At 42.8% G+C, this 24776-nt stretch overlaps 1 protein-coding gene across 3 annotated transcripts in view; it reads left to right on the top strand.

Moving 5' to 3' along the window:
• CDK14 (cyclin dependent kinase 14) overlaps positions 1 to 24776 on the top strand; it is a 389160-nt gene that overhangs the window by 14719 nt on the left and 349665 nt on the right. For all 3 annotated transcript variants that reach the window (XM_084858927.1, XM_084858928.1, XM_084858929.1), the window contains exon 2: positions 2927 to 2958. In XM_084858927.1, the coding sequence (XP_084715053.1) occupies positions 2927 to 2958 (32 nt within the window). The remainder of the gene's footprint in view (positions 1 to 2926; positions 2959 to 24776) is intronic.

Raw genomic sequence — 24776 nt, 5'->3', positions numbered from 1 at the left:
TTCTAATAAGCTGGGGAGAGTGAGGACGAGAGTTTGTAATCTCCAGAACATGGCTAAAAAAATTAATCAGCGAGGCAATTGCCAGAGTGAAATGTAAAATTCAAGCATTTTTCTTTTGTATGTTAGAAACTTCTATGCCAGTAACTTGGTTTACTTCTATCAGCTGCTCCAAGTGAGATGCTGAGTTACAGCTGTTCTCAATTTTTCTCTTGTGCTCTGGGTGTTAAACATAATGTGATTGTCTCATTCCTTAGTAATTAGAAATCCTGAACTGTGTGTGTTATTGGAAAAAGCTGTAGTGTGTTCAGTATGAGTGGCAGGAAAGTGATGCATTTTGATAACTTTAGAATGTTAAAATCTAAGCATTGCTAGCAAAATTCGCCAAATGATCTAATGTTTTGGCCTTTTAGCTGGTAGTACTGGTTTAAGCACAAACATTCTAAAATTGTTAGTGTGAAGCTTGGAAGTGATCACCCCAAATGGGTTGTTATCCTGCCTTTTATACAACGACACTTTTGAAAGCCTGTTACCAACCTTTCGGGGAATTCCAAGTTAGGTCGGGCTATGGTGCCAAGATAGAGAAAGCGAAGCAAGGTGTATTTATGGCCATATTTGCTTTCTTAGTAGCTCTAAAGTAACTAAACAAAAACATGCTTATTGAAGGCAGAAGGAAAGAATTGGTGGTTCATCAGGGTCTAAGCATCATTGTGTGTGTGTGTGAGGGGGGAGGGCAGAACAAATGTGTAACACATGGGCCTTCTCCTGTACACATACCGTGATTCCATCCCATATGTATAATTTCATGAGTCATGAAAGAAAAGTATTTATTTTAATTCTGAGATTATATTTTCTACATTTCTGACATTACACCATGACCTGTATTGGGGCTCCAATATAAGCCATGTCACACTCAATGGGTGTGAGTCTGTGTGTACACTAGACATTTATTGACATGTATTTTGGGTCAGTAAATCCTACCAGCAGTACTGGTTCTCACTGTCCCTAGGAATTAACATGGCTGCTCTTTTGGAAATTGTTGGAACAGGTGTCACCAGATTTATCTGAACTGAGTGGGAATCCATCAATCTCATGAGCCCTGTAAGGGCCATGGGATCGTGAGTGTTGGCCTCACCCCTCAGTCCCCAACCTCTCACATTGAGAAGGGAGCTCTGAAGAGGGCTTCTACTTGCATTTGCTTGAATGCAAGTAGAACCCATACATATCTGGAACCCAAATAAAGCAGGGTCCCTGACTGCGTGAGAGTCCTACTCCAGTTTAAGTGAATGTGAGTAGAACCTACTCCCTTTCAAGCCTTGCTACTCAACCTGGTGAGGAAGGGAACAGGGAGGGTGTGGCTGGGGACATTGCAGGGGTGGGGCTAGTGTGCACAGGTCATGCCCCTAACACATGTTTACAAGCCCTGTTTCAGCATAATTCTTGAGCAGGCTATAATATACCTGCCAGCTGAGGATTACACTTCATGCATCTGATGAAGTGGGCTCTAGTCTAGGAAAACTTATGCGTTAATATTTTAAAAAATCTTTTAAAGATGTCATGAGATGCTGCAGCAGGCTAACATGGCTACCTTTCTGAAGCCTAATTATTATGGTGCGTATTCCCTTCCACTAGCTGTCTCCTCCCTCTAGCTTATGTGCAAGGAACTCTGGGACCAGTAGTTCTTGAGAGAGCACGTCCCGTAAAGAAGAACAAATATCTCGGCATCTCAAACTACATGCCCTAGTTTAACTGCACAAACATTCTCTTTCTCTCTTCTAGAGAGTGCCCTGGGAAGGAACTCACTGTTCTGAATTTTGCTTTTTTTGTCCTAATGCTGGTTCTGAATGGCTTCAGAAAATCTCACAAGTATCTGTACAGAGATGCACAGAAATTTCCACAAATATTCTCAAGCGTGATCTTAGCCTGAGTTCTTCCCTTCAAGGTAATGGGTTTGCTGCCTGGGACAGGCCCCTTGGATTTCCTGATCCCAGAAAAATGTAGCCTATGCTTAGTCCCTGTGGCACATAGCCAAGATGTCTGACAAAAAATAAATAGTCCGGACATGTGGAAGCTGAAAACGAGTTCTCCATCAGCAGTCATCCCCTGTGAAATCTCTTCTTTCAGGATGGGATCTTCACATGACACTGAAAAGATAGCAGTATAGGCACCAGATAGAGCTCTCTGGGGAGTGTTTTTCAGTGACAGAGCACCACCACCGAAAGGGACCTCTCCCCAATTGTCACCCAACCACCTTCATAAAGGGGCTTGCAGAGCAGCGCCTCTGATGAATACTAAGTCAGTGGCCAGTTCCATGTGGGAGAAAGGCAGGCCTTCAGATACCTCTCCATCCACTGCCCATCTTCTTTCATCGGTGCTATCTTGAGTCACAAGTTGACAAAGTAAAGTTCAAATGTAGGGCGCAGCTTCTCTGCATTGTAATTGCCCAGCTACATGTGGCTGGAAAGGGATGGAAATAAATTGTAGGTAAGTATGACAATACCTTGAGCAATATGTGCACTTCTGGACATTAATTTGGAAGGGTATATAATGGAATGCATTATGAGTAAGCATCAGCAATAGATGGTAAGGATATGCGATAAGTTTATTTAATAGCCAGCTTCTGGCAGTTCACCTCAAATCTCCCCATAAGTGTGTCTGCTCTCAACTGGAATGAAAGCAGAAATGTATGGATTCCAGCTGAAATAGAGAAGACAGCTGAATGTTGTACTGGGTAACTTTGAAAAGAAATGTTTACATCCTTGCTATGCAATTCCACTTCCCTGTGTACCTTTCAAACTTTTGGGTAAAGTATGTGTATTCAAGTTAATGTTCAATAAATACAGAGAAATATTTCTCATTTTCCCCCCTACCATATTGCTTGTGCTTTAAAATGCATTGCAGATAACCATTTTTTCTTTCTTTTTTGTAGCCCTGAAGAAAGAGGATAATGGCTTTGATGAGGTAGGTGAAATACTTAAAGAGTTTCATTTTACTACTAAAAGTTGTAGCATCTAACTTGTGAGCATTTTAATGCATATTTTCAACACTTTTGTTTTCCTGACCCTCAAATGTCACTGAGATGAGTGCTAGATTTCAAACAGGAACAGGGCCAGCTGTGCCATTAGGCAGAGTGAGGCAGCTACCACAGGCAGCAGATCTTGTGTGTCATGAAAGGGCAGCAAATGGTTTAGTTTATTATTGTAGTATTTCTACTGCTAGGGAGGGGGAGAGATGCTTGTGGGATTTTTCTGTCTGAGGTGCATACAGGCTGAGTGCTATGTATTTTGACCTGGAACTGAAGGGTCCTGGGAGGCACTGTTTGCTCCTCCTCAGGCAGCAAAATATTTTGGTTTGGTCCTGAGGCAGAGCCTCATGTTTCTATAGTGCAATTCAGTGAAAAAGTGCCTCAAAATGCCAGAATTTTTGTGGGAAATAACCTATATCCCAATCCTTGGTGTTCAGCTCCTTGTAATCTTGCTGAGGTGAGGTCTGAGCAACTCTTTTGGGGAGATATCTCACTTGCCAATCCAGTTTTTTTACCACCAAAGGTAGTCAACAATGGGCAAAGTGCCTCAAATAGTTCCTGTGAGGCATTTGTCTGGGTCTCCTGTTCATATGCATGGTGGTATGTCCTTGTCTTATAAAAATGCAGATGTTCTTAATTACAAACCTGGATGTTTTGTTATGTGTTTCCCCAAAAGGGAGAGAAGAAAAGTGGAAGGTGGAAATCTAAAGAGCTTATTTTTATCCCCCCGCCACATGGCGGGGAGGGAGGGGGAATGTATGACTCTCCAGGTGTTTTGACTTTCAACTCTCATCAGCACTAGCCAGCCTAGCCAGTGATGAGGTAAGATGGGAGTTGAAGGTCAAAAAAAATCTGGATGGCCACAAGTTGCCCATCCCTGCTGTAAGAGTATATAGTTCTACCCCAAACCCAATCCAAAACAATCAAACTAAAACTTTTATCTGGGTGAATAGATATAAAGAGGAGGGGTGTTGTCAACTCTTACTGTCCATTGAAATACACCTCCTGCATTTAGTTAACTTTTTCAGAGGAAAAGGCAAGGCAGAAGAAGGTTTGAGACCACTGTTGGCTGATCTGGGAACTTTACCCTCTAGATAAACCTGGCCCAACTATGTGTTAAACTCTTTCGCTTCTATTAATGTTGTTCTCAATGAATCTGTAATATTATTGGCGGCTGGTGCATAATGGTCCCAAAGGTTAGGTTTTCAGAACCGGAAGAATTGATCTAGACAAGGCAAGCTCAGCTTTACTTGCTTTAGGACTCTCAGTTATGAGTTCCTGTGCTCTGAAAATGTTGGGAAGTAAAAGCATGTCAGCAGGGTTGATGTAGACAGAAACTCTAAAGAAATGGAATATGGCATTCTGGAAATAAGGTTGCCCAGAGTTGATAAAGTCAGTGGATCTCCTCCTTGCTGAATATGTGGGTTTGTGCATATATAGATAACCTCCCTGAAAGTACCAGAAGTGACGTCAAAGCATAAGCACTATAATTGTTTCATTAAAAGCCTGGCTCATAAATCCCAGAAATAAATCTGTATCAGGCTGGTCTTTTAATTGTGTTATAAACCTGGCATGTTTTGGCTGCTTTGTTTCTCCTCTCTGGAGGAGACTAGGTTGTTTACAACAAAATTGACAGGATGTTACAAATTACTTAAAACTGCATAATACAGGAAGAAAATATTAAACACTTTATAAACTACTTGTCTCAAACTGAATGTTAACTTTGGAAAGTAGCAAAAGGTTTCAAAGCCTTTTATGATTATAAAGAAAAAGAAAGAAAGCAGTTGTGGTTAGTAGATACTTCTTTAGCCATGTTTTGCCAGAGTATGTATGATGAACTGCGTGAATAAGAGCTTCTTCATTGTAGGAATAACTTTCTGGTTGATCATTGAAAAGGAAGATAACAACAGGAAGGTGATTGTTAATCCCCCTTCTTTCTCAAAGCATGGTAAAGCACAGATGCGCTGAAAGTACCTAATTTGTCTGTCATTGCGTATGGCAGCCATTTAACAATCATTAGCATCTTAAACCACTTCAAAGCGCTTGTCATAGATTATCTCAGTAATCTGTATAACGTATACGTGTAAGATAGACAAGTATAATGCCCATTTTGTGAGGGAGGGGGGAATGGAAGATAAAAGAATAGTGACTTGTGTGAGGCCATTTAGTAGTTTCATTGCTGTGGTGAGCTTCGAATCGTCTTGCATTCCTCGGCATTCCTCGTAGCCCCTACATTGCACCACCCTGGTATTCTGACAGGGTGTTGTTGGCCTGCTGATTTCCATTTTAATGGAATGGACTTTGGGCACACATGTTGTTTAAGATCAGTGGCCTTGAGCTCTCTGTAAGCAATGTACAGATGGCTTTCTCAGTGGAGAGCAGGTGATGCTGCTGATGACTTCAACCTAGGTTACTATCAGTTGTCTGAAGAACTGCTAAAGTAAGATAAATTCCCTTCCAAGTGCAGTGCTGAGTTCTGATAGATTATTTATTTATTTATTACATTTCTATACTCCCCAATAGGGCAGAAGACTTGGCTAAAATGTGAAGACTGGATTGTAGTACGTGTAGAGTTTAATTACTAATCTGCTTTCTCAACAACTTCCTTTCTTGCTAATGGGTTATATCAAAGTGGGATCTCAATAGCAGAGTAGCTGCCTTGAATGGGACATACATTACAGGGTAAGAGAAGGCATGATATATTACTGCAGACCTCTTCCTCCCTGCCCCCTCCCCAATTTTCCTAGCTCATCTCCCATAAAGTAGGCAAGACACTAAATGGGAAGTCCTCTTTGGCAAGAGGAGGGTTAGAGGTGCAGGAACTATCCTGGAATCCTAGCAGAGTGAGTGAGTGTGTGTGTGTGTGTGCGCGCGCGCGCGAAAATCCTTTTTCTTGAGCTCCAGTTCCAGCTGAGGTTTATTTTGCTTTATTTTTAAAGTTATGTCAGGGGAGCCAGTTGTAGAAGGCTGACTGGGCATTGTGATGGGGAAAATAGTTGACCTCTAACTTCTCCAGTGGAAGGCAAGATGGGCAGCAATCAACTTTTTTGCTGTTTCTGTGCTTTATATAGTAAGCTATTGATTTTTATACATGAACAATGCTTCATCGGTAAAAAGGAGGTCATTCATCTGCCCCTATGCACCAGGATGACGGTGTAGAGATTGGGTCGGGAAGCTGAAAAGAAAGGGAAAAAAGCAGTGAAGTGCAAAGGGAACTGCAATAAATGGGGGAACAAATTTTAGTGTAGTCTGTAGAAAAAGAGAATGATAAGCGTGTGTGTGGGAGGGCAATGTAGTATTGGGTTAACAGCAAAGAGGAAGGTCAAGCAATTGATATCAAGAGCTATTTAGATTCTCTGGAAGCAATGTGTTTGACTTGCGTGGAATTTTTCTCTCTGGTGTGTCCTGAGGACAGGGGTGGGTTACTGGGACACACATCTTCTGCAGGAACTAGTCACTGCATAGATTACTTGTTCCTGCATACTTCTTGTTCTTGTTTTTTAGGATTTCTAAATAAGATAATTTTAATGGTAACCAATGATATATCACTTCCTGGAGATAATAGCAATACTTACTGTATTGATAGAATGTGGAGAAAGGGGAGTGGATTGAGGTAAACAGAAGACCGCTTCACAGAAGTTATTTATAAAATAAGTTGATATGAATGAAAATCACTAATGACTGATATCAGGGAAGTTTAAGAAGATAATTAAGATGCCAATTGTAAAGAAATAATTTGAGAGATCACATCATTCCCTACTTCAGTTAAGATAATGTACTTATTTTACATTTTAATTCTACCCTTTCTCCAAGGAGTCTAGGGTGGCATGCATGACTCTTATCCCCCAACTTATTTTCACAACAACCCTGCCAGGTACGTCATGCTGAGAGAGTGACTGGCCCCAGGTCACCTGATGAGCTTCATAAGCTGAGTGGGGGTTTGAACTGGGTCTTCTCAATCATAGGCCAGTACTCTAACCCAGGGGTAGGTGACCTTTTTGGGCCCATGGGCAGTTTGAGACACTGTACTGGGCTCCACCACAAAATGAGTGCGCTGCAGATGAAAGCATCGGCCTGCAGCCACCTGCCATCTTCATTTCCCAAGAATGTCTCCAAACCCAACATGTGGCCCAGAGGCCTTCATGGGAAATGAAGATGGGAGCAGCTAGAGGCTTTCACCTTGTCTGAAGCATCCCAGTTGCCAGCAAGAAGCGTTATTTATTTAAAGTGGGAGAAGAAGGACACTTTGGTGGATGCCAAGAAAGGTGGTCAGAAGTGCACTGATACCCATGGACGTCACGTTGTGTACCCCTGCTCTAACCACTGCGTCTCACTGGTTCTCATTTGTGTATGTTCTGCTTGTAGTATGTAGTAGTATGAATTGTAGAAGTTGATCCGAGGGTACGCGTGTGCATGCATGTGTGCTGGTGAGTCCTTGACCCCGATCCCATTTCCATTTATAGGAGTCTCAGTTTTGTCATGCAAGGTGGATCTGAAGGCAGAAAACTTGGGCCTGGATTTTAAATTGCTCTTCTGTTAACAAAGAACATGTGTGATTTCTGTCAAAACCCCCCCCCCCCATTTGCAGCCCCTCCCGCCGATATCATTGTCATCTGTGTCTCCCAACTCTCAGCCTTTTCTATGGTGAATTTATAGTGGACAGGAGGGGGAGTACACAGGGATATTTTTCTGTTTTCTCTTTTTCTTTTCACTTGTGTTGGAATTTCAGTTGAATACTGATATATGGTTTTCTTTTGCCTTTTGAAACTGCTGTTCCCTAGCTGAGAGTAGGTAGAATAGAAGCTTTCAAAGTTTTAAAAATGAAAAAGAAAAATGGTGAAAATGAAAATATCCATTTATCTCAATCGCTGTTTTGGTTTTTGGGGTATCTGTTTTCTTGAAGAGTTACAACTTTTGTTCCTATTCACAAGTTAAAATCCATATAACTGGTACTTTTCAGTATTGGTTTCATGTTTTATTTCCGTGCTGTGACTCTACCCGGATCTACGAATTTTGGTCTGTGCTGTGATGTACAACCTGGAACTGTAAGACATAGGTTTTCCAAAAAACAGGTTACTAGTCTTCAGTATCTTGATTTACTATCACAAAAGCCCTCGGAGGTAATCATTATTATTTCAGTTTTACAGGGGTGGAGCTGAGTCTGGGATAGTGGCTGCCAAAGCTGCTGGCCATTGGAATTTCTGAGCTCAGTTGTCTGATGCTCCTGATGTTCTTATACTTACTGATGTTCAGCATATGCTTTGACTGTACACATTCACTAATGAATACTATATTCATTTACTACAAACAAAGGTAGGAAGTGGCAGCACTCTGCATAAAATTTAGCAGCTGTGATAGCACTGCTTGCTGTGCAGTTGTCAACTTGAGGTTTTTGAGTGACTTGTTAGAATCCAAATTTCTAGCTGCATTGTTCTGATAGTCACAATATTTCAAGGTATTCGCACCTCGGCGCCATGTATTTAAGGCTACAATACCTAGAATTTTTACTTAAAAGTCCATTCCACTGGATGTTCTGATGACACTAGTTATTTATTTATTTGCATTTATACTACTTCCATACCTGAAATCTCTTACATCATATAATGATATATTAACATCAATTTAAAGTACAATATAAAATAATACATAGATTAAAAACAGTACAACAAGGACAATAGAACGGAGCAGTGTCATGGTAAATTACAAGTCTGGGAAAACCAGAGATACATCTGCAAGAGGCATTTAAAGCTCATCACATTTTCTGCCTCTCAGGCCACATGTGAGAGAGCGTTTCAGAGGGTAGGTGTCACTACTGAGAAGGCCTGCTCATGTGCTGTTACTTGATATGCTGTTGGTTGTGGGGTGATCAAGAAGGCCTCCTCAGAAGATCTTGGCGGTCAGTTTGGAGTATATATAAGGGAAGGTGGTTGGCCAGGTATCCTGGTCCTGAGTTGGGCTCTAAGGCTTTTATCCTTTCCATGTGCACTTGGGACTAACATCTGACTGAAATTAAATTGAAATCAATGGGGCTTACTTCCATGTGTAGGATTGCCGATATCATGCTATGTACCTGTAGTCTGAAGTATTTTATTCTATTCAAGATTAAACTCTGAAAGCCAAGGTAGTTCTTAGTACACAATTGCCAGACTTAAAGACTTGGGAAAGAAGTGAGGGGCTCCACCTTTTCCTTGAAACTGCTTCCTCACACCGAGTAGCAGATACACCGTATTTATAGAAATGTTTCGTCATGATGGCTGTGTGCTGCCTCCAGTTTTCAGAGGCAGGTGCATCCCACGACCAGTTGCTGGGAGGCAACAATGGAAGAGCACTGTTGCCTTCATGTCTTACTTGTGGGTTTCCCAGAAGTATCAGGTTGTCCATTGTGGGGAACAGGATGATGAACTAGATTAGGGGTGTTAAACTTCAGGCTCGTGAGCCAAATGTGGCCCACCTGGGGTCCCAATCCAGCACTACAAGGTTCTCCAGATGGCCGTGCCTTCTTCCCCTGACAACTGATTGGTGGTTTCTCTGTGCATTTCCCCTGATTCTGAAAGGTTGGAGCTTTTCCTTAGTAACTCGCAGTAAGACCCTTAAGCGACAAAATGCTGGTATTTGGGGTATTTGGGGCCCTCCCCCTTTGTCTTTGGCCCCACCTACCACTGGAGAGTCCCTTTCATGGATCACTGCCCCCTTCATGGATCACTGCCTTGTTGTGGCGAAGGGGCTTGCGTAACTCAGTGATGCTATAAGCTATGCCTTGCAGGGCCACCCAAGACGGACAGGTCATGGTGGAGAGTTCTGACAAAATGTGGTCCACTGGAGAAGGAAATGGCAACCCACTCCAGTATTCTTGCCAAGAAAACCCCATGGAACGTATCACAAGGCTAAAAGATATGATGCCGGAAGATGAGCCCATCCGGTCGGAAGGTGTCCAATAGACTACTGGGGAAGAGCAGAGGGAAGTAGCGCCAGAAAGAGTGAAGCGGCTGGGCCAAAGCCGAAAGGACACTCAGCTGTGGATGTGTCTGGTGGTGAAAAGAAAGTCCGATGCTGTAAAGAACAATATTGTTTAGGAACCTGGAATGTCAGATCAATGAATCAAGGTAAGCTGGAGGTGGTCAAACATGAGATGGCAAGATTGAACATCGACATCTTGGGAATCAGCGAACTAAAATGGACAAGCATGGGTGAATTTAATTCAGGTGACCATTACATCTACTACTGTGGGCAAGAATCGCTTAGAAGAAATGGAGTAGCACTCATAGTCAACAAAAGGGTGGGAAAAGCAGTCCTGGGGTACAATCTCAAAAACGATAGAATGATCTCAGTACGAATCCAAGGCAAACCATTCAACATCACAGTAATTCAAGTCCATGCCCCAACCACTGAGGCCGAAGAAGCTATGGTCCATGGAGTCACGAAGAGTTGGACACGACTTAACGACTGAACAACAAAACCACTGGAGAGCTTCTCCAAAATGTAATTCAGCCTTTGGGCTGAAAGAGGTTTGATACCCCTGAATTAGATGGACCTTTGGTCTGCTCCAGCAGAGCTTGTAACGTACTGCCAGAACAGCAGAAGCCGACAGTCAGGGACTCAGGAGCCGACAGTCAGGGACTCAGAAACCGACAATGAGGGGCACAGAAGCCGACAATGAGGGGAACAGAAGCCGACAATGAGGGACACAGAAGCCTACCACTTCTCTCTCAACATGCTTGCTGTGCTCTTGGAATAAAGGCAAGGAGAAAAGATGAGGCCACTCTTTTAGACTTTCCCACTGCTCTTTCCCCAACTTTGTGCGGTACTTGCCAGAAGCAGAAACAAAAGGTTATTAATCTTTTTGCATTTTTTGTGCTTAATTTGCATAATACGCAGGTTATGCTATCTGGATTTGGGGACCTGGGATAAGGCAATCCTAAAGTAGGTAACTTTCCATTTTGTTCTTGGTGGCTTATGCTTGGCAAATACAAATGAACCAAAACTTGTAGTGTTGCTGGAAGACAGAACTGGGGAAGCATGTTCCCTCTGGGGGCTGTATTGCGGGGCGGGGAGGGGAGGAGGACAAGTGAAGCACAAGGGAATCCCCTTACAGATCACAGATTGGAGATAACAAAGAGGATTCCTCTCTCCTCCCCAAGCCCATGGTAGCCCCCAGACCAGGGTGCAGGGCTTGGGGAAAGGACTGGGTGAGGCCCACCAAGAGAGCCCAAGCCTCCTCTGGCCAGATGTGGAACCTCAGTGGGCCGGAGATTCCTCATCCCTGCTGTAAGATGTAAAGAGAAGATAACAGGGAGGAAGGTTATTTTTTAATTTTGCAAATCATGCAGCTTTAATATACATAGTTCTTACAAATCCTCACACTATAAATTATTAACATAGAAATCACAATTATTAACAACAACAACAAAATACAAAAGGTTGAATGACACCCTAAAAGTTACTGTTCCAATACGCTGCAAACAAAATCTACTTTCCTATAAATCCCGCAGTATTGCTCCCTCTTTGATTTCTCAAATAATAAGTAACCTTTAGACATGACAGCAATATGACATTATCTTTAAATATCATTTTGAAATGAGAGGAGTGTTACTTTTTTCCAGTTTCTGGTGAGGGAGGTCATTCTAAAAAACACGTTCACTCTAAAATATGAAGGGACATGAAATCTGACTTGAATTATTCCTGAGTGGAGGTTTATCAAAATAATGTGGTCTGTTTAGGCAAATATTGGAAGACCTTTGTCTGTAAAACAAACAAAGCCAAGAACAAAATGGAAATGCGGTTTAAGGCAATACAAGCCAATGCATCATGGGAAAATGCATGGCAGATGTTAAATGGTTTCTCAAGTGTTGTGAGTGTTATGGTAGTGGAAAATCATGTGTAAATGCTCATAGGAAATTCACTGTGAGAAGTGACAATTTCTCATTGGGACAAAGTACTGTAGCCTTTCTCTTATTTGATCAGGTGGATTGCCTACATATTTCTGCATATAACGCTAAAAGGGTATCATAGAGTTGCACATATGTCTCTGCCCCACCCCCGTCATTTATTAACCTCAAACAGCTCTTGCTTGTGAAAGCTCTGAGAATGTTTTTATAAGGATCCATGCATATTTTCCCCCATGGAATTTTGTCACACTTTCTTTTGTTCCCTGAAGTGAAGGGAGATTCCAGAAGAACCAGGATTCCAGCTTTATGTAAAAAGAACACACCTGGTATTAGAGCAAAGTGAGTGTGGGGACTGAGGGACAGAAGGACATTCCATTCTTTCTTACCCTAGGACTGCAGCTGTTTTCCCAACAAGCCAACAAATAATGCCTCTACATGACTTTAAAAGAGACCAGGGGACACAAAGTCAGGGACAGCTGATGCATTCAAAAGGTGGAGCTGCCACAAGTCCCATCCAACCTGCCAAGTCCTGGATTTTTTTTAAAATTGTTGATTGTTTTAAATTTCTTAGATGTATGTGTGTCTGTGCTGTTTATATGTTGTATGTAAATTGTTTTTATACTATGTATAATGCATTTTAAGGTTTTTATGTTTGCATGTAAATGGTTTTTAGACAATGTATGATGCGTTTTTAATGTTTTTAATCTTTGTCAGCCATCCAGAGAGCTTTGGCTATTGGGCGGTATAGAAATGTAGTAACTGAAATAATAAATGAAAGCCATTTCCCCCTCCCCAACGGTCTCTTGACTCCACACATTAATTTATTATATTTATATCCTGTGTTTTTCCTGCAAGGAACCCAAAGAGGCTTACATAATCCTCCTTCTCTCCATTTTATCCTCACAACAACCCTGTGAGGAAGGTTAGGCTGAGAGTCAGTTACTGGCCCAAAGTCACCCAGTGAGCTTCGTGGCTGAGTGTGGACTTGAACCTGGGTCTTCCTTGTCCCAGCCCAGCACTCTAATCACCATGCCACACTGGCTCATTGAAAGCATACTCTTCCTTAGGGGTGGGGAAACTGTGCCCCTCCAGATTACATTGGACTGTAACTTTTAACATCCTTTATGGGAGTTGCAATCCAATGTCTGGAGGGCCACTGGTTGCACTCTCATGTTCTATGCACTGAGCTGCACTTCTGTCCTTGGAAACCCTTATTAGCTGTGATAGCTAAATAGCGCCTCCATGTTCAGAGGCCATATATCTCTGAAATACCATATGAGTCTGAAGATAAACTGGGTCATGCCATCACATCAGTGCCCGGTTTGTGAGCTTCCAGAATCCCGAGGCATCTGGTGTGTACTGTTGGGAACAGAATGCTGTACCATATGAACCTTTGGTATGATGCAGCAGGGATCTTATGTTACAATGCAGGCGTGGGGAACCTGCCCCCCTGACTGGCCCACAGACCCCCCCTTTCAGCAGTTCAGCTTGAGAAAAGTACTTTTTGACCTGCTGGCTGCTGGTCTATGTTCGTGCCTGATTCAAAGTGCTGGTATCAACATTTAACGCCATAAAGGGCTTGGGGCCAGCTTACCTGAAGGATTGTCTTCTCCCATGTGCACCTGCCTGGCCCATAAGATCAGCTTTAGCGGACCTTCTCTGGGAGCCCCTGCCAAAGGAAGAGAGGTGGATGGCTGCTAAGAAGAGGGACTTTTCTGTTGCAGCACCCCAGTTGTGGAATGAGTTTCACGGAGAGGTTCGCTTGGTGCCTATGTTGTACTCTTTTCAGTGCCAGGTGAAGACCATATTTTGCCAGGCGTTTTAGTCTTTCAGTTTCTGTTTTAAATCTGTTACTGTATTTTAAATCTTTGTATTGCTGCTAGGTTTTATTTTAGCTTTTACTTCTATTTTGTACTGTGGTTTTAAACTTTTATGGTGCATCTTATGTTGTGTTTCGTAGTTTTAATTGTTGTGAATCGCCCAGATAGCTTCATGTAATAAATAAGCCTAACTGCAGTGAGAGTGGGTGATTGGGGTGGGGGCACAGCTGGGGAAGGAAGGAAACCATCTCCACCCCAGGCACTCCTGAAAATCATCAGCCCTGTGAGGCAATTAGACTTCCACCCATGGAGGAAATCTTTGTGAGTGAGTGTGTGTGTGTGTGTGTGTGTGTAAGAGAGTGTGAGGCTCTGGCCCAGCACACTTCTGGCTTTGGACCCATCCACTGCCAGCATGTGGCCCCAGAAGCTGCCTATGATGGATATAGCCCTCAGTGTGAAGGTTCCCTATCCCTGTACTAACTCAACAAAAAGTCCCTGAATTACCACTTCTCTGCCCCGCATATGCTGACAGCGTGATCATATACATGGCTACCTAGGAGTAAATCTCACTGAGTTTAATGGTCTGAAATTAGTTTTTTGACAGATTCACTTCATACCCCGATCTCTTCCATTCATTTCCTGTTAATGAATCTATTTACCAAAACCTCCCATGAAAATGGAGAGGACCCCCCCCCCCTTTGTCACTTGAGTTAAAGATGCTCGCTTTCCTTTTTAGAGAGTTAGTAGACAGGGCTGCAAATGAACTCTTGGAAGAGCGATCTGCACAGAGCTTCCTGCTCTACCCCAAGATGCTGGGCAAGATTTCAGTCTGAGTTTCCTGTCCAAAGAGGCGGGACTTGGACAGAGTAAAGTGTGCAAGTTTAAAGAATGTGTGGGCTTCTGTCAATCGGAAGTCAACTCAAGTCAATGAGCTTGCCTGCCTCTGCTCCTGCCCCTCATGAAGAATGACACAGTGTCTGTCCTAAGATCTAGTCGATGCCAAAATCTCAGATGTATCAAGTTAGATAATCAGAAAGCCAGCTATTTCAATCTTATTACTTTAGCCTCATGGAGGAATGCTTTTACAGAATTAACATTTATGCCTTCTGCTTTCTTAGAGGCCATTTTAAGAAATTACCAGTGGAACAGTGTTGCTGTGTATTTTGTAAAACTGTTACTGAAGATATTGTCCATTATTTTACCCAATGTCATCTTCATAAGGATCCATGTGTACAATATTTGTTTGAGTTTAGAGCCAGGAAGATTTTTGTTACATCTAGTGAATTTGTACGTTTTATGTTGTTTGAGAATGAAAATGATGTTACCTTGCATGTTTCCTTATTTCTGCTGGCAGCCAGGATATTGAGAGCTAAATATGTTACTAAACTCTGAATGTTCCTTCTTTTTTGTTGTGGCTTATAGCTAAAAGATGATGATGATGATAACGCTTTTACAGTGACTATATTAGGTTCCATAATTGGTGGCGAGGGGTTGACAGGGAGCAGACTTGGCAAATCCCATTTGCAGCTCTGCACTGGTGTCTCTTGATTAGGTTCCAGCCACTGTCGAGGACAAACCCCTCAAAATTGCAGATTGGAGCACTGCGTCATAGTTCACCTAAGCAGCGATTGGCACAAAAGGCAGCTATAATAATGGCTGGACCTATCTGGGTATTTAGTTTAAAGAACCTTCTACTTTGATTTCTTTCCCTCACTCAAGTCAGTTGGGGAAGATGCTTTTTAGAGGCTGCCATTGCTTTAGTATTAATCTGAAAAGGATCAGTGGTAAAAGCTGCAAGACTTCTGTTTCTATAGTGCTTCTCTTGGAATATGAATGGAAAGGTACTATTACACTCATGTTCTAATTGTGGTTTTCCTGTGTGAACGGAATGGTGGAGTAGATGGAACCTTGGTCTGATCCAGCATGGCTCTTCATCTTTTTTTATTAACCAGAATCTAATGGGTGAATATTGCCATACATTCCTTTAACAGGGAGACCTCTTTCTTGTTTGTTCATTCCATGTGTTCAAACTGTACATACTAAATAGTATCTGCAAACAGCTGCTTAAATCAGACCAAATCTGATAACAGTTGCAATGTGTGGAAGATTATTAAGGCTGCAAATTCATAATCTCTTTGGGGAGAGTGTCCAGTAGTATGCCAACAAAGAGTTGACATAATTGCCAGGGTCCAGGGAAGGTTTCTTCATGAGTACTTTCATAACCATCTCTTTCAAGGGAGCTGGAATCACCACTTCTCTTAATGTGGCAGAATATAATTAAGTAAAAAGGGCAAGCATTAAACTAATGGGGGCTGACTGTACCTCTCAGGTTTCAAGAAGTGGAACTCTGCCAAGCCATGGTGGGTGAAAGGGTCTATATGGGAACATCCTGCAGTTGCACTCCACCCAAGGTGGCACCCATGTTAGAGCAGATGCCAGTATTTTCAGCCATGAGGTGTTAGGCAAATGTCATAGTAGGTGGCCAATGGTTCAGTATCACCACCCTGGAGGTTTCCACAAAGCAGGTGCATGCAGGTCCCCACATATTCTTCCCTTACAAAAAGAAAATTAGCATATTTGAAGAAGAGCTTATAATCTTTTTGACTTGTTAGTGGTAAGGAGTATTCATTTATCCACCTTTGGACTATAGGTGGGGAAGTGGTATGATTCTACTATGGGAAGAGGTGTTTGTATAGATTGGTCCCAAGTCTTTCTGAACGTCATGCAGTGTCATTTATGATATACTGCTGGACGGAGCAGGCTTCTCATGGGTTGGAACAGCCCTTAGCTTGACACAGCAAAGCCTTCAAGCAAATGTAGCAGCTGTCGGAGTCGGACGCATTGTGCCTGCCCCATCTGAATGCAGCCATATCTGCTGGCACCCCTAGGCACATCCCCTGCCATGGTGCACCCCTGTAGACCCTTGAGAGAGGGATTGGTCAGCTCCATTCCTCTGAAGGGGTCTGCCCCACAGCAGGGGGAAGAGGGAAGGCATATAACTCTGTCCCTCAGCTCCCCTGGCTTCAAACCGTATGGACTGCAAAGCTATGGAAAGGGAAATCTCCTTCTAGTGGCTGAAGATGTGACCGCAGGCTTCAACTGAATGAACACATTTAAATTAATCAAAATTAATTTGTTATCAAGACAAAATAACCCCAGGGTGCCCTTAGTATGCATATCAAGATTCAGTTGTCTAGGTTTCATGGTCTTGGTGCTATGGCACTGATGGACCGACATAAAAACATAAGAACATAAGAAGAGCCATAAGAACTTAAGAGCCATGCTGGATCAGACCAAGGGTCCATCTAGTCTAGCATTCTGTTCACACAGTGGCCAATCAGCTGTTGAAAGGAGACCTACAAGCAAGACATGAGTGCTACAGCACCCTCTTACCCATGTTCCCCAGCAACTGGTGTACATAGCCTCACTGTCTCTGATACTGGAAGTCGCATATAGCTATCAAGAGTAGTAGCCATTGACAGCCTTCTCCTCCAGGAATTTGTCTAACCCCTTTTAAAGCCATCCAAATTGGTGGCCATCACTACACCACAGACCCACATCCTCTTTTATTTTTATAAATGAGCATTTCCTATAATATCAAGCAGGTAGAAAAGCTAAAATGTGTCTCATAATGATGTATTTTCACATATTCCTAGCTCTCACATTCCTTATAGGCCTCTATAAAGAAATTGAGGACACCAGTAGAAAAAATGTTGCTGTGCTTCAGTTAGCATACCATCATTCCTTCCATTCCAAAACTGGTATGGTTTGGTTGGTTTCCTTCATTCTGCCTTGGTTCGATAAGTAGCACTCTAGGGAAGTTGGTGGTAAACTGAGGAAACTTAAGACCAAATCTTTTGCTCCAAATTGATTCTTTTAAAAATAAAAAAAAACTTTTGTTGGCTCTAGTAGTTCCTTTGCTTAATCTTAAAGGCTGTGTATAGTTTATCATGATAACTCACACAGAAATGGAAAGTTTTTACTGCCAAAAATTGGAACTAGTGAAATTAGATGTCTGGGACTTCCAATTTCAGTAATTCCTTATGGCGGGGTGTGTGGGGAGAGACAGAGAAGGAAATAAAGATCAGGGCATTTTCATAAGAGCTGTTTAATCACATTCTTCATTGTGATAGAACTTCATTAAAATGTTTCAGTGCATTTGCAGATTTGAGACTTTCAAAGGGGAAAATCAATTTTCCACAGCTTTACCTTAAAATTGAAAAAACAGAAGGCTGCCAGCAGTTCAGTTATGCTTAATCTTTGCTAGTATCACCAGAGCTGATTGTAATGAGACAGTTGCAAACAAAGGGAAACCCTTGCACAGTGGTGAACTTCTGTGGAAATTTATGACTGTATGAAATCTGTTTGCTGTTGGCAGTTCTTAGTCTGATGCTGGTGGTCTGAATTATAAACGTACTTTTAAAAACTTTGCCTTGTTCAGGACAGTTACAGCAGGTAGAGTATATAACTTAGGTGATTTTCCCAGGAGTAGTTGTTACTTGCTTCATGCTGGTAGGAAATTTCAAGACTGTTTTTGGTTTGCATTCTGATCTTTACCGTCATATGTACACTACAGTGCCAATAATACCGCTATTGTGCTGATATTTCCAAGCTAAGCTCTAATTTCCTTGGTTTTATGAGTTTGCGTCTTGGAAAATCTCTCTGTAAATCAATCCCAACTTTACAAAATGGAACTTATGCAAACTTAATTGCTGAAGAGGTGCTGTGCAGACTCTTGGATTGCCAAAAGATTTAATTTGAACATTTTATGGACTTTTAGAAAAGGGAAGTATCATAGCCTTTATTTTAGTGCAAATTGAGGGAGCACCCCAGAATCGAGAATTGAAATGGGGTCTTTAGTAGGTGCTGACACTCAAGAACGCCTCCAATTAATGTGCATACATACAAGTGCACATGCAGTACTAGGTACATAAAATAAGCTTATGTATTGGCTGGGCATTTTGTTCGGTGTACATCTGCACTATCACGTCTTTGCTTCAGCACATTTGCTAGCGCAAGTATATTTTCAGATGCTTGTTTAGGAAAAAGGAATGTTAAGAGAATATTTTCTTAAACCTAAAGGGTTTGTGGGAGGCAGCAGGATGGAATGGAGACATGAGAGAAGGAAATGTAGAAACGCAGATGCGCTGCTAGAGTTGAATATATTCTCAAGATATTCTCATGATCAGAGATGGAGGGAGTCTGTGATCAACTTGCGGGTACGACAGACCAAAGAGGTAAAATAAACGTACAGTGGGCAGTAGTGTAGCAAAGCCAGGGATCACAGGGACGCAGTGGCGGCACTTTTTTTTTATTAGCAAGGATGCTGCCGTCATCAGCCGCCCCCCTCAGAAATCAATTTTCCCAAGAACAAAATAGTGTTCCCTGCTGTTTGTAATGCCAAGTATTTTGGTGGCTTGGTCTTGAATGGGTAATTAAGACCCAATAGCTTTATAAAAGACCTCGTGCTGGTGGAGATAAAACGCTAGAATGGGTTTGTTGATATGGATCAATACAGCTGAATTTTTGGACTCTTCTTCGGTACATGGCTATGAGGACTGTTATGATGAGTGGCTGCACTTCAGAATTTACCAGTACACCACTGACAATGGAATCAGGAAAAGTGGTAACATAGCTTTGAATTCCCACTTTGGCACAGCCAATGGCTTTTATTTGTGAACTTAATACTGAATTCCTTGTGTTCAGGTCAGACTTCAGAACTGGGGGTGTGACTTGCAATAGGACTAGGTTTCAAAGAAAGGCTTGTACCATGGAAAATGAGAGAGAGAGAGAGGATCTTGGTGTAGAGACTTTGGAGTGGAAATTCTTTTGAAGAAAAGAATGTGCAGTTGGGGATTTTGAATCCAGCTGACTGTGTAACCATACTGCTTATTTTGCTGAGGAAATGCATAGGAAATACATAGCAAGTGCATACCCACCCTCTAAATACGATTTGGGATGTCATTTGGTTTCATGTATTTTCCTTGGGGTAAAATGCAAAAATCTTGCCCTTGACTTTGTGTTGAGATTCAAAGTAGTCTCTTAAGTTGGGCTGATCAAATTATCTGTGCTTTTTCTCCTTTCAGATTCACTATTTAATCTGATTTCTGAATTTAATGTGGTCAGGTGGCATATAAAAGCAGTGCTTTAAAACACTTGCAGAGCCTCGGTTGCAGCCAGTTACCAGGTGGTAATGTTTTAATGTGGAGATAAATCCACAGCTTCTTGTGCCTTCCTGTCTTTTATTTAAAGCATTTATTTTTAAGTAAAATACAACCTGTAATGTTGGGAGTTGGGAAAGTCCTATTAAATAATCATGAATTACTTTCTGAAAACAGCTCAAGTCTGTAACACAGGGGTACAGATCATCTTTCAGTCCAAGGGCCGAATTCTGTTTCAGATAGGTTTTTTGGGGGCCACATTCCTGTGGTGAGTGGGGCCAAAGGTAAAAGGGGTGGGGCCAAAATACCGGCATATTTTAGCTTGAAGCTCTCACTGCTAGTTACTAAGCCTTAGAAGAGGCATTTCAGTCTTTTAGAATGGGGAAACACTGCACAAAAGCTGAGAAACCACTAAATGCTTGGTGACTGGGGGAAAGGGGGTGGGGCTAGGGGGAAGGGGGAGTGGCCATCTGGGGAACCTGGTGGCCAGACTGGGATCCCAGGCTTGAGAATCCCCACTCCTGTTGTAACAGGTTGTGAAGGTTTGATGCCTACAGAAGCAAGGAAAGGAAAAAGGTCAGGCCTAGAGGCTTGGAGTTTTTTGTTGGGAGAGGGTATCCCTGAGAAGTGTAATTTGATTTCCCTGATTAAGTTTCAATTTCATTTCCCCAGTTAAGTTTCATTTCTTCAGGTTCGAAGCAGTACTTTCAGTTTTGGGGGAGGAGGGTATAAAAAGAGAGAGTCAGAAAGACCAGAGCAGTGAGAGCAGAGTCAGAAGACCAGAGCAGGAAGGAGCAGCCTAGAGGAGTCTTAAGTGCAGCTAGGGTAAAGGACTTTACGTTTTGCAACTTTTATTTTCTCTTAATCACTTTTGCATCACTCAGCTCTATTGTGTAAATACCTTTAGTTGCGATTTGCTTGTTTTAAATTTACCAGTAAATTGTTGTGTTAAACCCCAGGTGTCTGGAGCATCAATCACCCCACATATAGCCTAAACCCCACGTTATTGGGAAGGGGAAGTTTAAAAGAAGGAAGGTGGGACAGTTAAGGAGGCAAGAGATCTTCAAGGAGTTGCTCAGGTTCATAAGGGGAACCATGACACAGGTACCACACACAATCTCCATATTTGGCCAAAGTTAAGCCCATGATACAGGGTCCTAGCATCTTCAGTAAGAGTTAGGTATGTGCCTAGTTATCTCTCGTGGAAATAAGTGGGATTTAAAACTGCTTAGCTTTAGATTGCATCACGTCCTGAGAGAACTTCTAGTTGTTGAGGGAGTCTGGCTGGCTTATTGATAATTTGGTGCACGAACGGCAATCTTGCCCTGCTGTAACTAGCACCTGATAACTAGAAATGTAAGATATTTAAAGGGATGGTTGTATACAAACATAGTTTTAGGCGAGGGGGTGAAGGAAGTGGTTTTGCTGTGCTAATGTGAGCATTCCTAGATTATAAATACTTTACTTGCTGATATTTGAGATCTTTGTCAGAAGCCCTGTTCCATGTCCACCACCAAAAGAGGCTAGGTTGGTGGGTACAGGAGATGAGGTTGGTGGGTACAGTAGATGTGTTTTTTTCTGTAGCAGCCGCTCAGCTGTGGAACTTCCTGTCAAGGGAGATTAGGCTGGCTCCATCCCTATTGAGTTTGAGACTGACAGGCCTTTGGCTTTTAAAACTGTGATTGGTCTGTTTTCAAAGATGGTTTTGCTTTTATGTTGTGATTTTATTGTACATCGCTTTGTGGGCTCTGGTGGGCAGAAAAGTATTATATAAGTACTTTAAACAAAAGATAGTAAATACTTATGAACCAGTGCATTTATGTATAATACCTGACACATACAAATATCTCCTTTTGTGTGTGTAAGTTGCAATTGTAACATCTATTATTGCGAAAACAATCAAGAATCCTATGACACTATAAAGTCATACTTGTTGAAGCTAAAACGGTTTAGTAATATTTGTGACAGATTCATTCCTTGATCCCAGCCAGTTTTTCAGACTGTCCTGAGTTAGTTGCGGAGTAGTCCATCCCAGGACGTATACTAGATTGGGGAAGGAAGGGGGGCTTCTAGGCGGAAGAGCCAAGACTTTGGTTATCGCTGGATGCAGGGATAGAACCAGTGGAGGCTGGTGGCTTTGATGTCAGTGGGGTGGTGAATCCACTCCCGTTTTCAGTCAGAACCAGCCAGAACTCTTGGATAGCTTTGCACCTTGGATAGCTCCTTAGAGTTCTGACTGAAACCTGGATTCACCAGCCCACTGACATCAGAGCCACCAGCTTCCACTGGATAGAACCTGAACTCTAAATCTGCTAAGCTTATTGTGTATCCTGGTTTGTATTGCTAAGAATCCCATGCCTCTGGACTACTACAGGCTAGAGACCATTTTGTCAGATGTATGAATGGTCTAGAAGCTTAGTGGGTATATACATGGGTTCACTTAAAAAAGAAAAATGATTCATTTAAGATTGTGTCTTTATTTATTTAGGATACTCTTCTCTATTGATAGTCCCAAGAGACTTGCAAAGTGGCTTACAAAAGATTCTCAAAATGAAATTTCTTATCTGGTTCCATTACATGGTGACCGTGTGAAGCCAGGATCATTCAAGTAACATTCCCTGCCATCGTCCTTGGTCTTCTCTGGTGCTGTACCAAGCAGCAGCTCCTGCCAAGGACCTCTGAGTGGGTCCGAGCAGCTGGAAGCCACTGTGATGAGTTTGCAAAACACTTTGCTGAGAAAATTGCTCACATCTGTTCTGACTTGGACTCCGTGTTGCAAGCAGACTCTGGGGCGATGAATGAGGCAGCTGTTTGCTCAGTTTTGATGGATGAGTTTCATTGTGTTCAACCTGAGAGTGTGAACAAGTTGCTTTGATGGCGTGAGGCCAGCCACCTTTTTGCTTGACCCTTGTCCATCTTGGTTAGTAAAAACTGCCAGAGGGGAACTAGGTTAGCTTGGTGGTCAAGGGAGTACATGCTTCCTTGGGGAGGGCTGTGTCCCAATTCCTTTAAAGGAAACCGTGGTAAGGCCATTTTGGGCAGGGGGGAAGCAGCATTGGATCCCACCACACTAGATAATGGCAAGTCTTCTAGGATGAAGCTGATTATTTGGATCCTTTCCAGTCTGGGTTCAGGCTTTCAGGGATGAATCCAAGTGCCTTGAGATGTCTGACAGCTCCAATTCTGAATCAGAATTGGAACAGCTAGATCACGGGCTGGGGGACAGACTGTCTCTAGTGAGCCAAGATGCTGGGAGAGAGTCTTCTGATGACCTTGACAAACATGGCCCAGGCTAAGTACCTGTCCCCGCCCTCCACCATGAGAACTCAAGTTTCCGAGGAGGAGGAGGAAGAGGGGTGTGACTCAAGAGACTCTAGGGCATCTCGCAAAGCAAAGCAGGAAAAGTTGGGGCAGGGCTCAGACGCTCAGCCAGGATAGCCACTCTTGGAAGCCAACATAGGAGGGAGCCACCCTAAGGGAGGAGCATCACTGCAAAGCAGTCTGACCATGCGGTTCACGCCCAAACTGTCGTCAACTTCACTACCCTCTGGTTCATATCCTTTAATTAGGAATCTCAGATTAGTTGTTTAGGGGCCTGAGACAGTCTGAGAATTTCCTGGAAACTGCATTTGTAAAGAGGCTAGTTTCTAGCAAAATAAAGTAGTATTAGCCGGAATCTTTGTCTCCTTGTGGTGTTGACTGCAAAGGGGGAAGGACGATCCATTTCTGCCACTTCTGACACAGGCTGGATTTGGGGACTGAAATAGACTTGGCTACTAAACAGGAGGAGCGCGCCCCTGTTCTGCTGGACCTCTCAGTAGCATTCGGTATCATTGACCATGGTATTCTGGAGCGTTTGACCTGTATGAGACTTGGGGACACTGTGTTGCAATGGTTCTGCTCTTACCTGGCTGAAAATTCCCAGGGGTGGTGCTGGGGGTCTACTGCTTGGCCCACTATGTTGATAATACCCAGTTCAATATCTCTTTTGTCAGCTTATACCAAGGAAGCTGTGGAAGTCCTGAACTGGTGCCTGGATGCAGTGATGGATTGAATGTGGATTAACAAGTTGAGCCTTAATCCAGAAAAGCTACTCTAGGATTGGGGGTTCAGCCTACTCTGGATGGGATGACACTCACTCTCAATTTGGGGTGCTTCTGAACTTCTAGCATTTCTTCTGGAGGAATGGGAGCACTGTGGCCAGGAGCGCCATTGCCCTTTGACTATTGCTCCAGTTCTGTCTCTTTCTGGAGAAGGCAGATCTGCCCATAGTGATCCATGCATTCTGTTAGGTTATTAAAATGCACTCTGTGTGGGGCTGCCCTTGAAGAGTGTTGTGAAACTGCAGGTAGTACAAAATGCAGTGGTCAGATAACTTTCTGGCACGCACTTTGCTGACCATGTGATCTATTGCACTTGCTGCCAACCTGTTTCCAAGCACAATTCAAAGTGCTGGTGCTTGCCTACGTATAAAGCCCTAAATGGTTGGTGCCGGAATAACTGAAAGACCACCTTCTCCCATGTGAATCTGCCTGTAGCTTAAGATCTTTGGATGCCCTTCTGGGCATCCCATCATCACGAGAGGTTAGGTTGGTGGGAACACGGGATAAGGCCTCCTATGTCGCAGCCTCCTGCCTGTGGAACTCTCTCCCCAAGGAAGTTAGGCTGCTCCCTTTTTTGTTTCGTTTTAGGTGGGCTGTTAACATTTTTCTCTTCTGCATGGCTTTTACATATTTTAAGGGCACAATCCTATGGATGTTGAGATGGAAAAAAGTCCTACAATTCCCAGCATCCCTCCAGCCAGCCATGTTGGCTAGGGCATGCTGGGAATTGTAGGACTTTTTTTCTGTCTAAACATGCATAGGATTGCATTCTTAATGTATTGGCT

This window comes from Heloderma suspectum, chromosome 5, assembly GCF_057233095.1.
Source record: "Heloderma suspectum isolate Gila_16-S chromosome 5, 16-S_ref, whole genome shotgun sequence".
Lineage (NCBI taxonomy): Eukaryota > Metazoa > Chordata > Lepidosauria > Squamata > Helodermatidae > Heloderma > Heloderma suspectum.
This window is presented reverse-complemented; position numbering and strand designations above follow the sequence as displayed.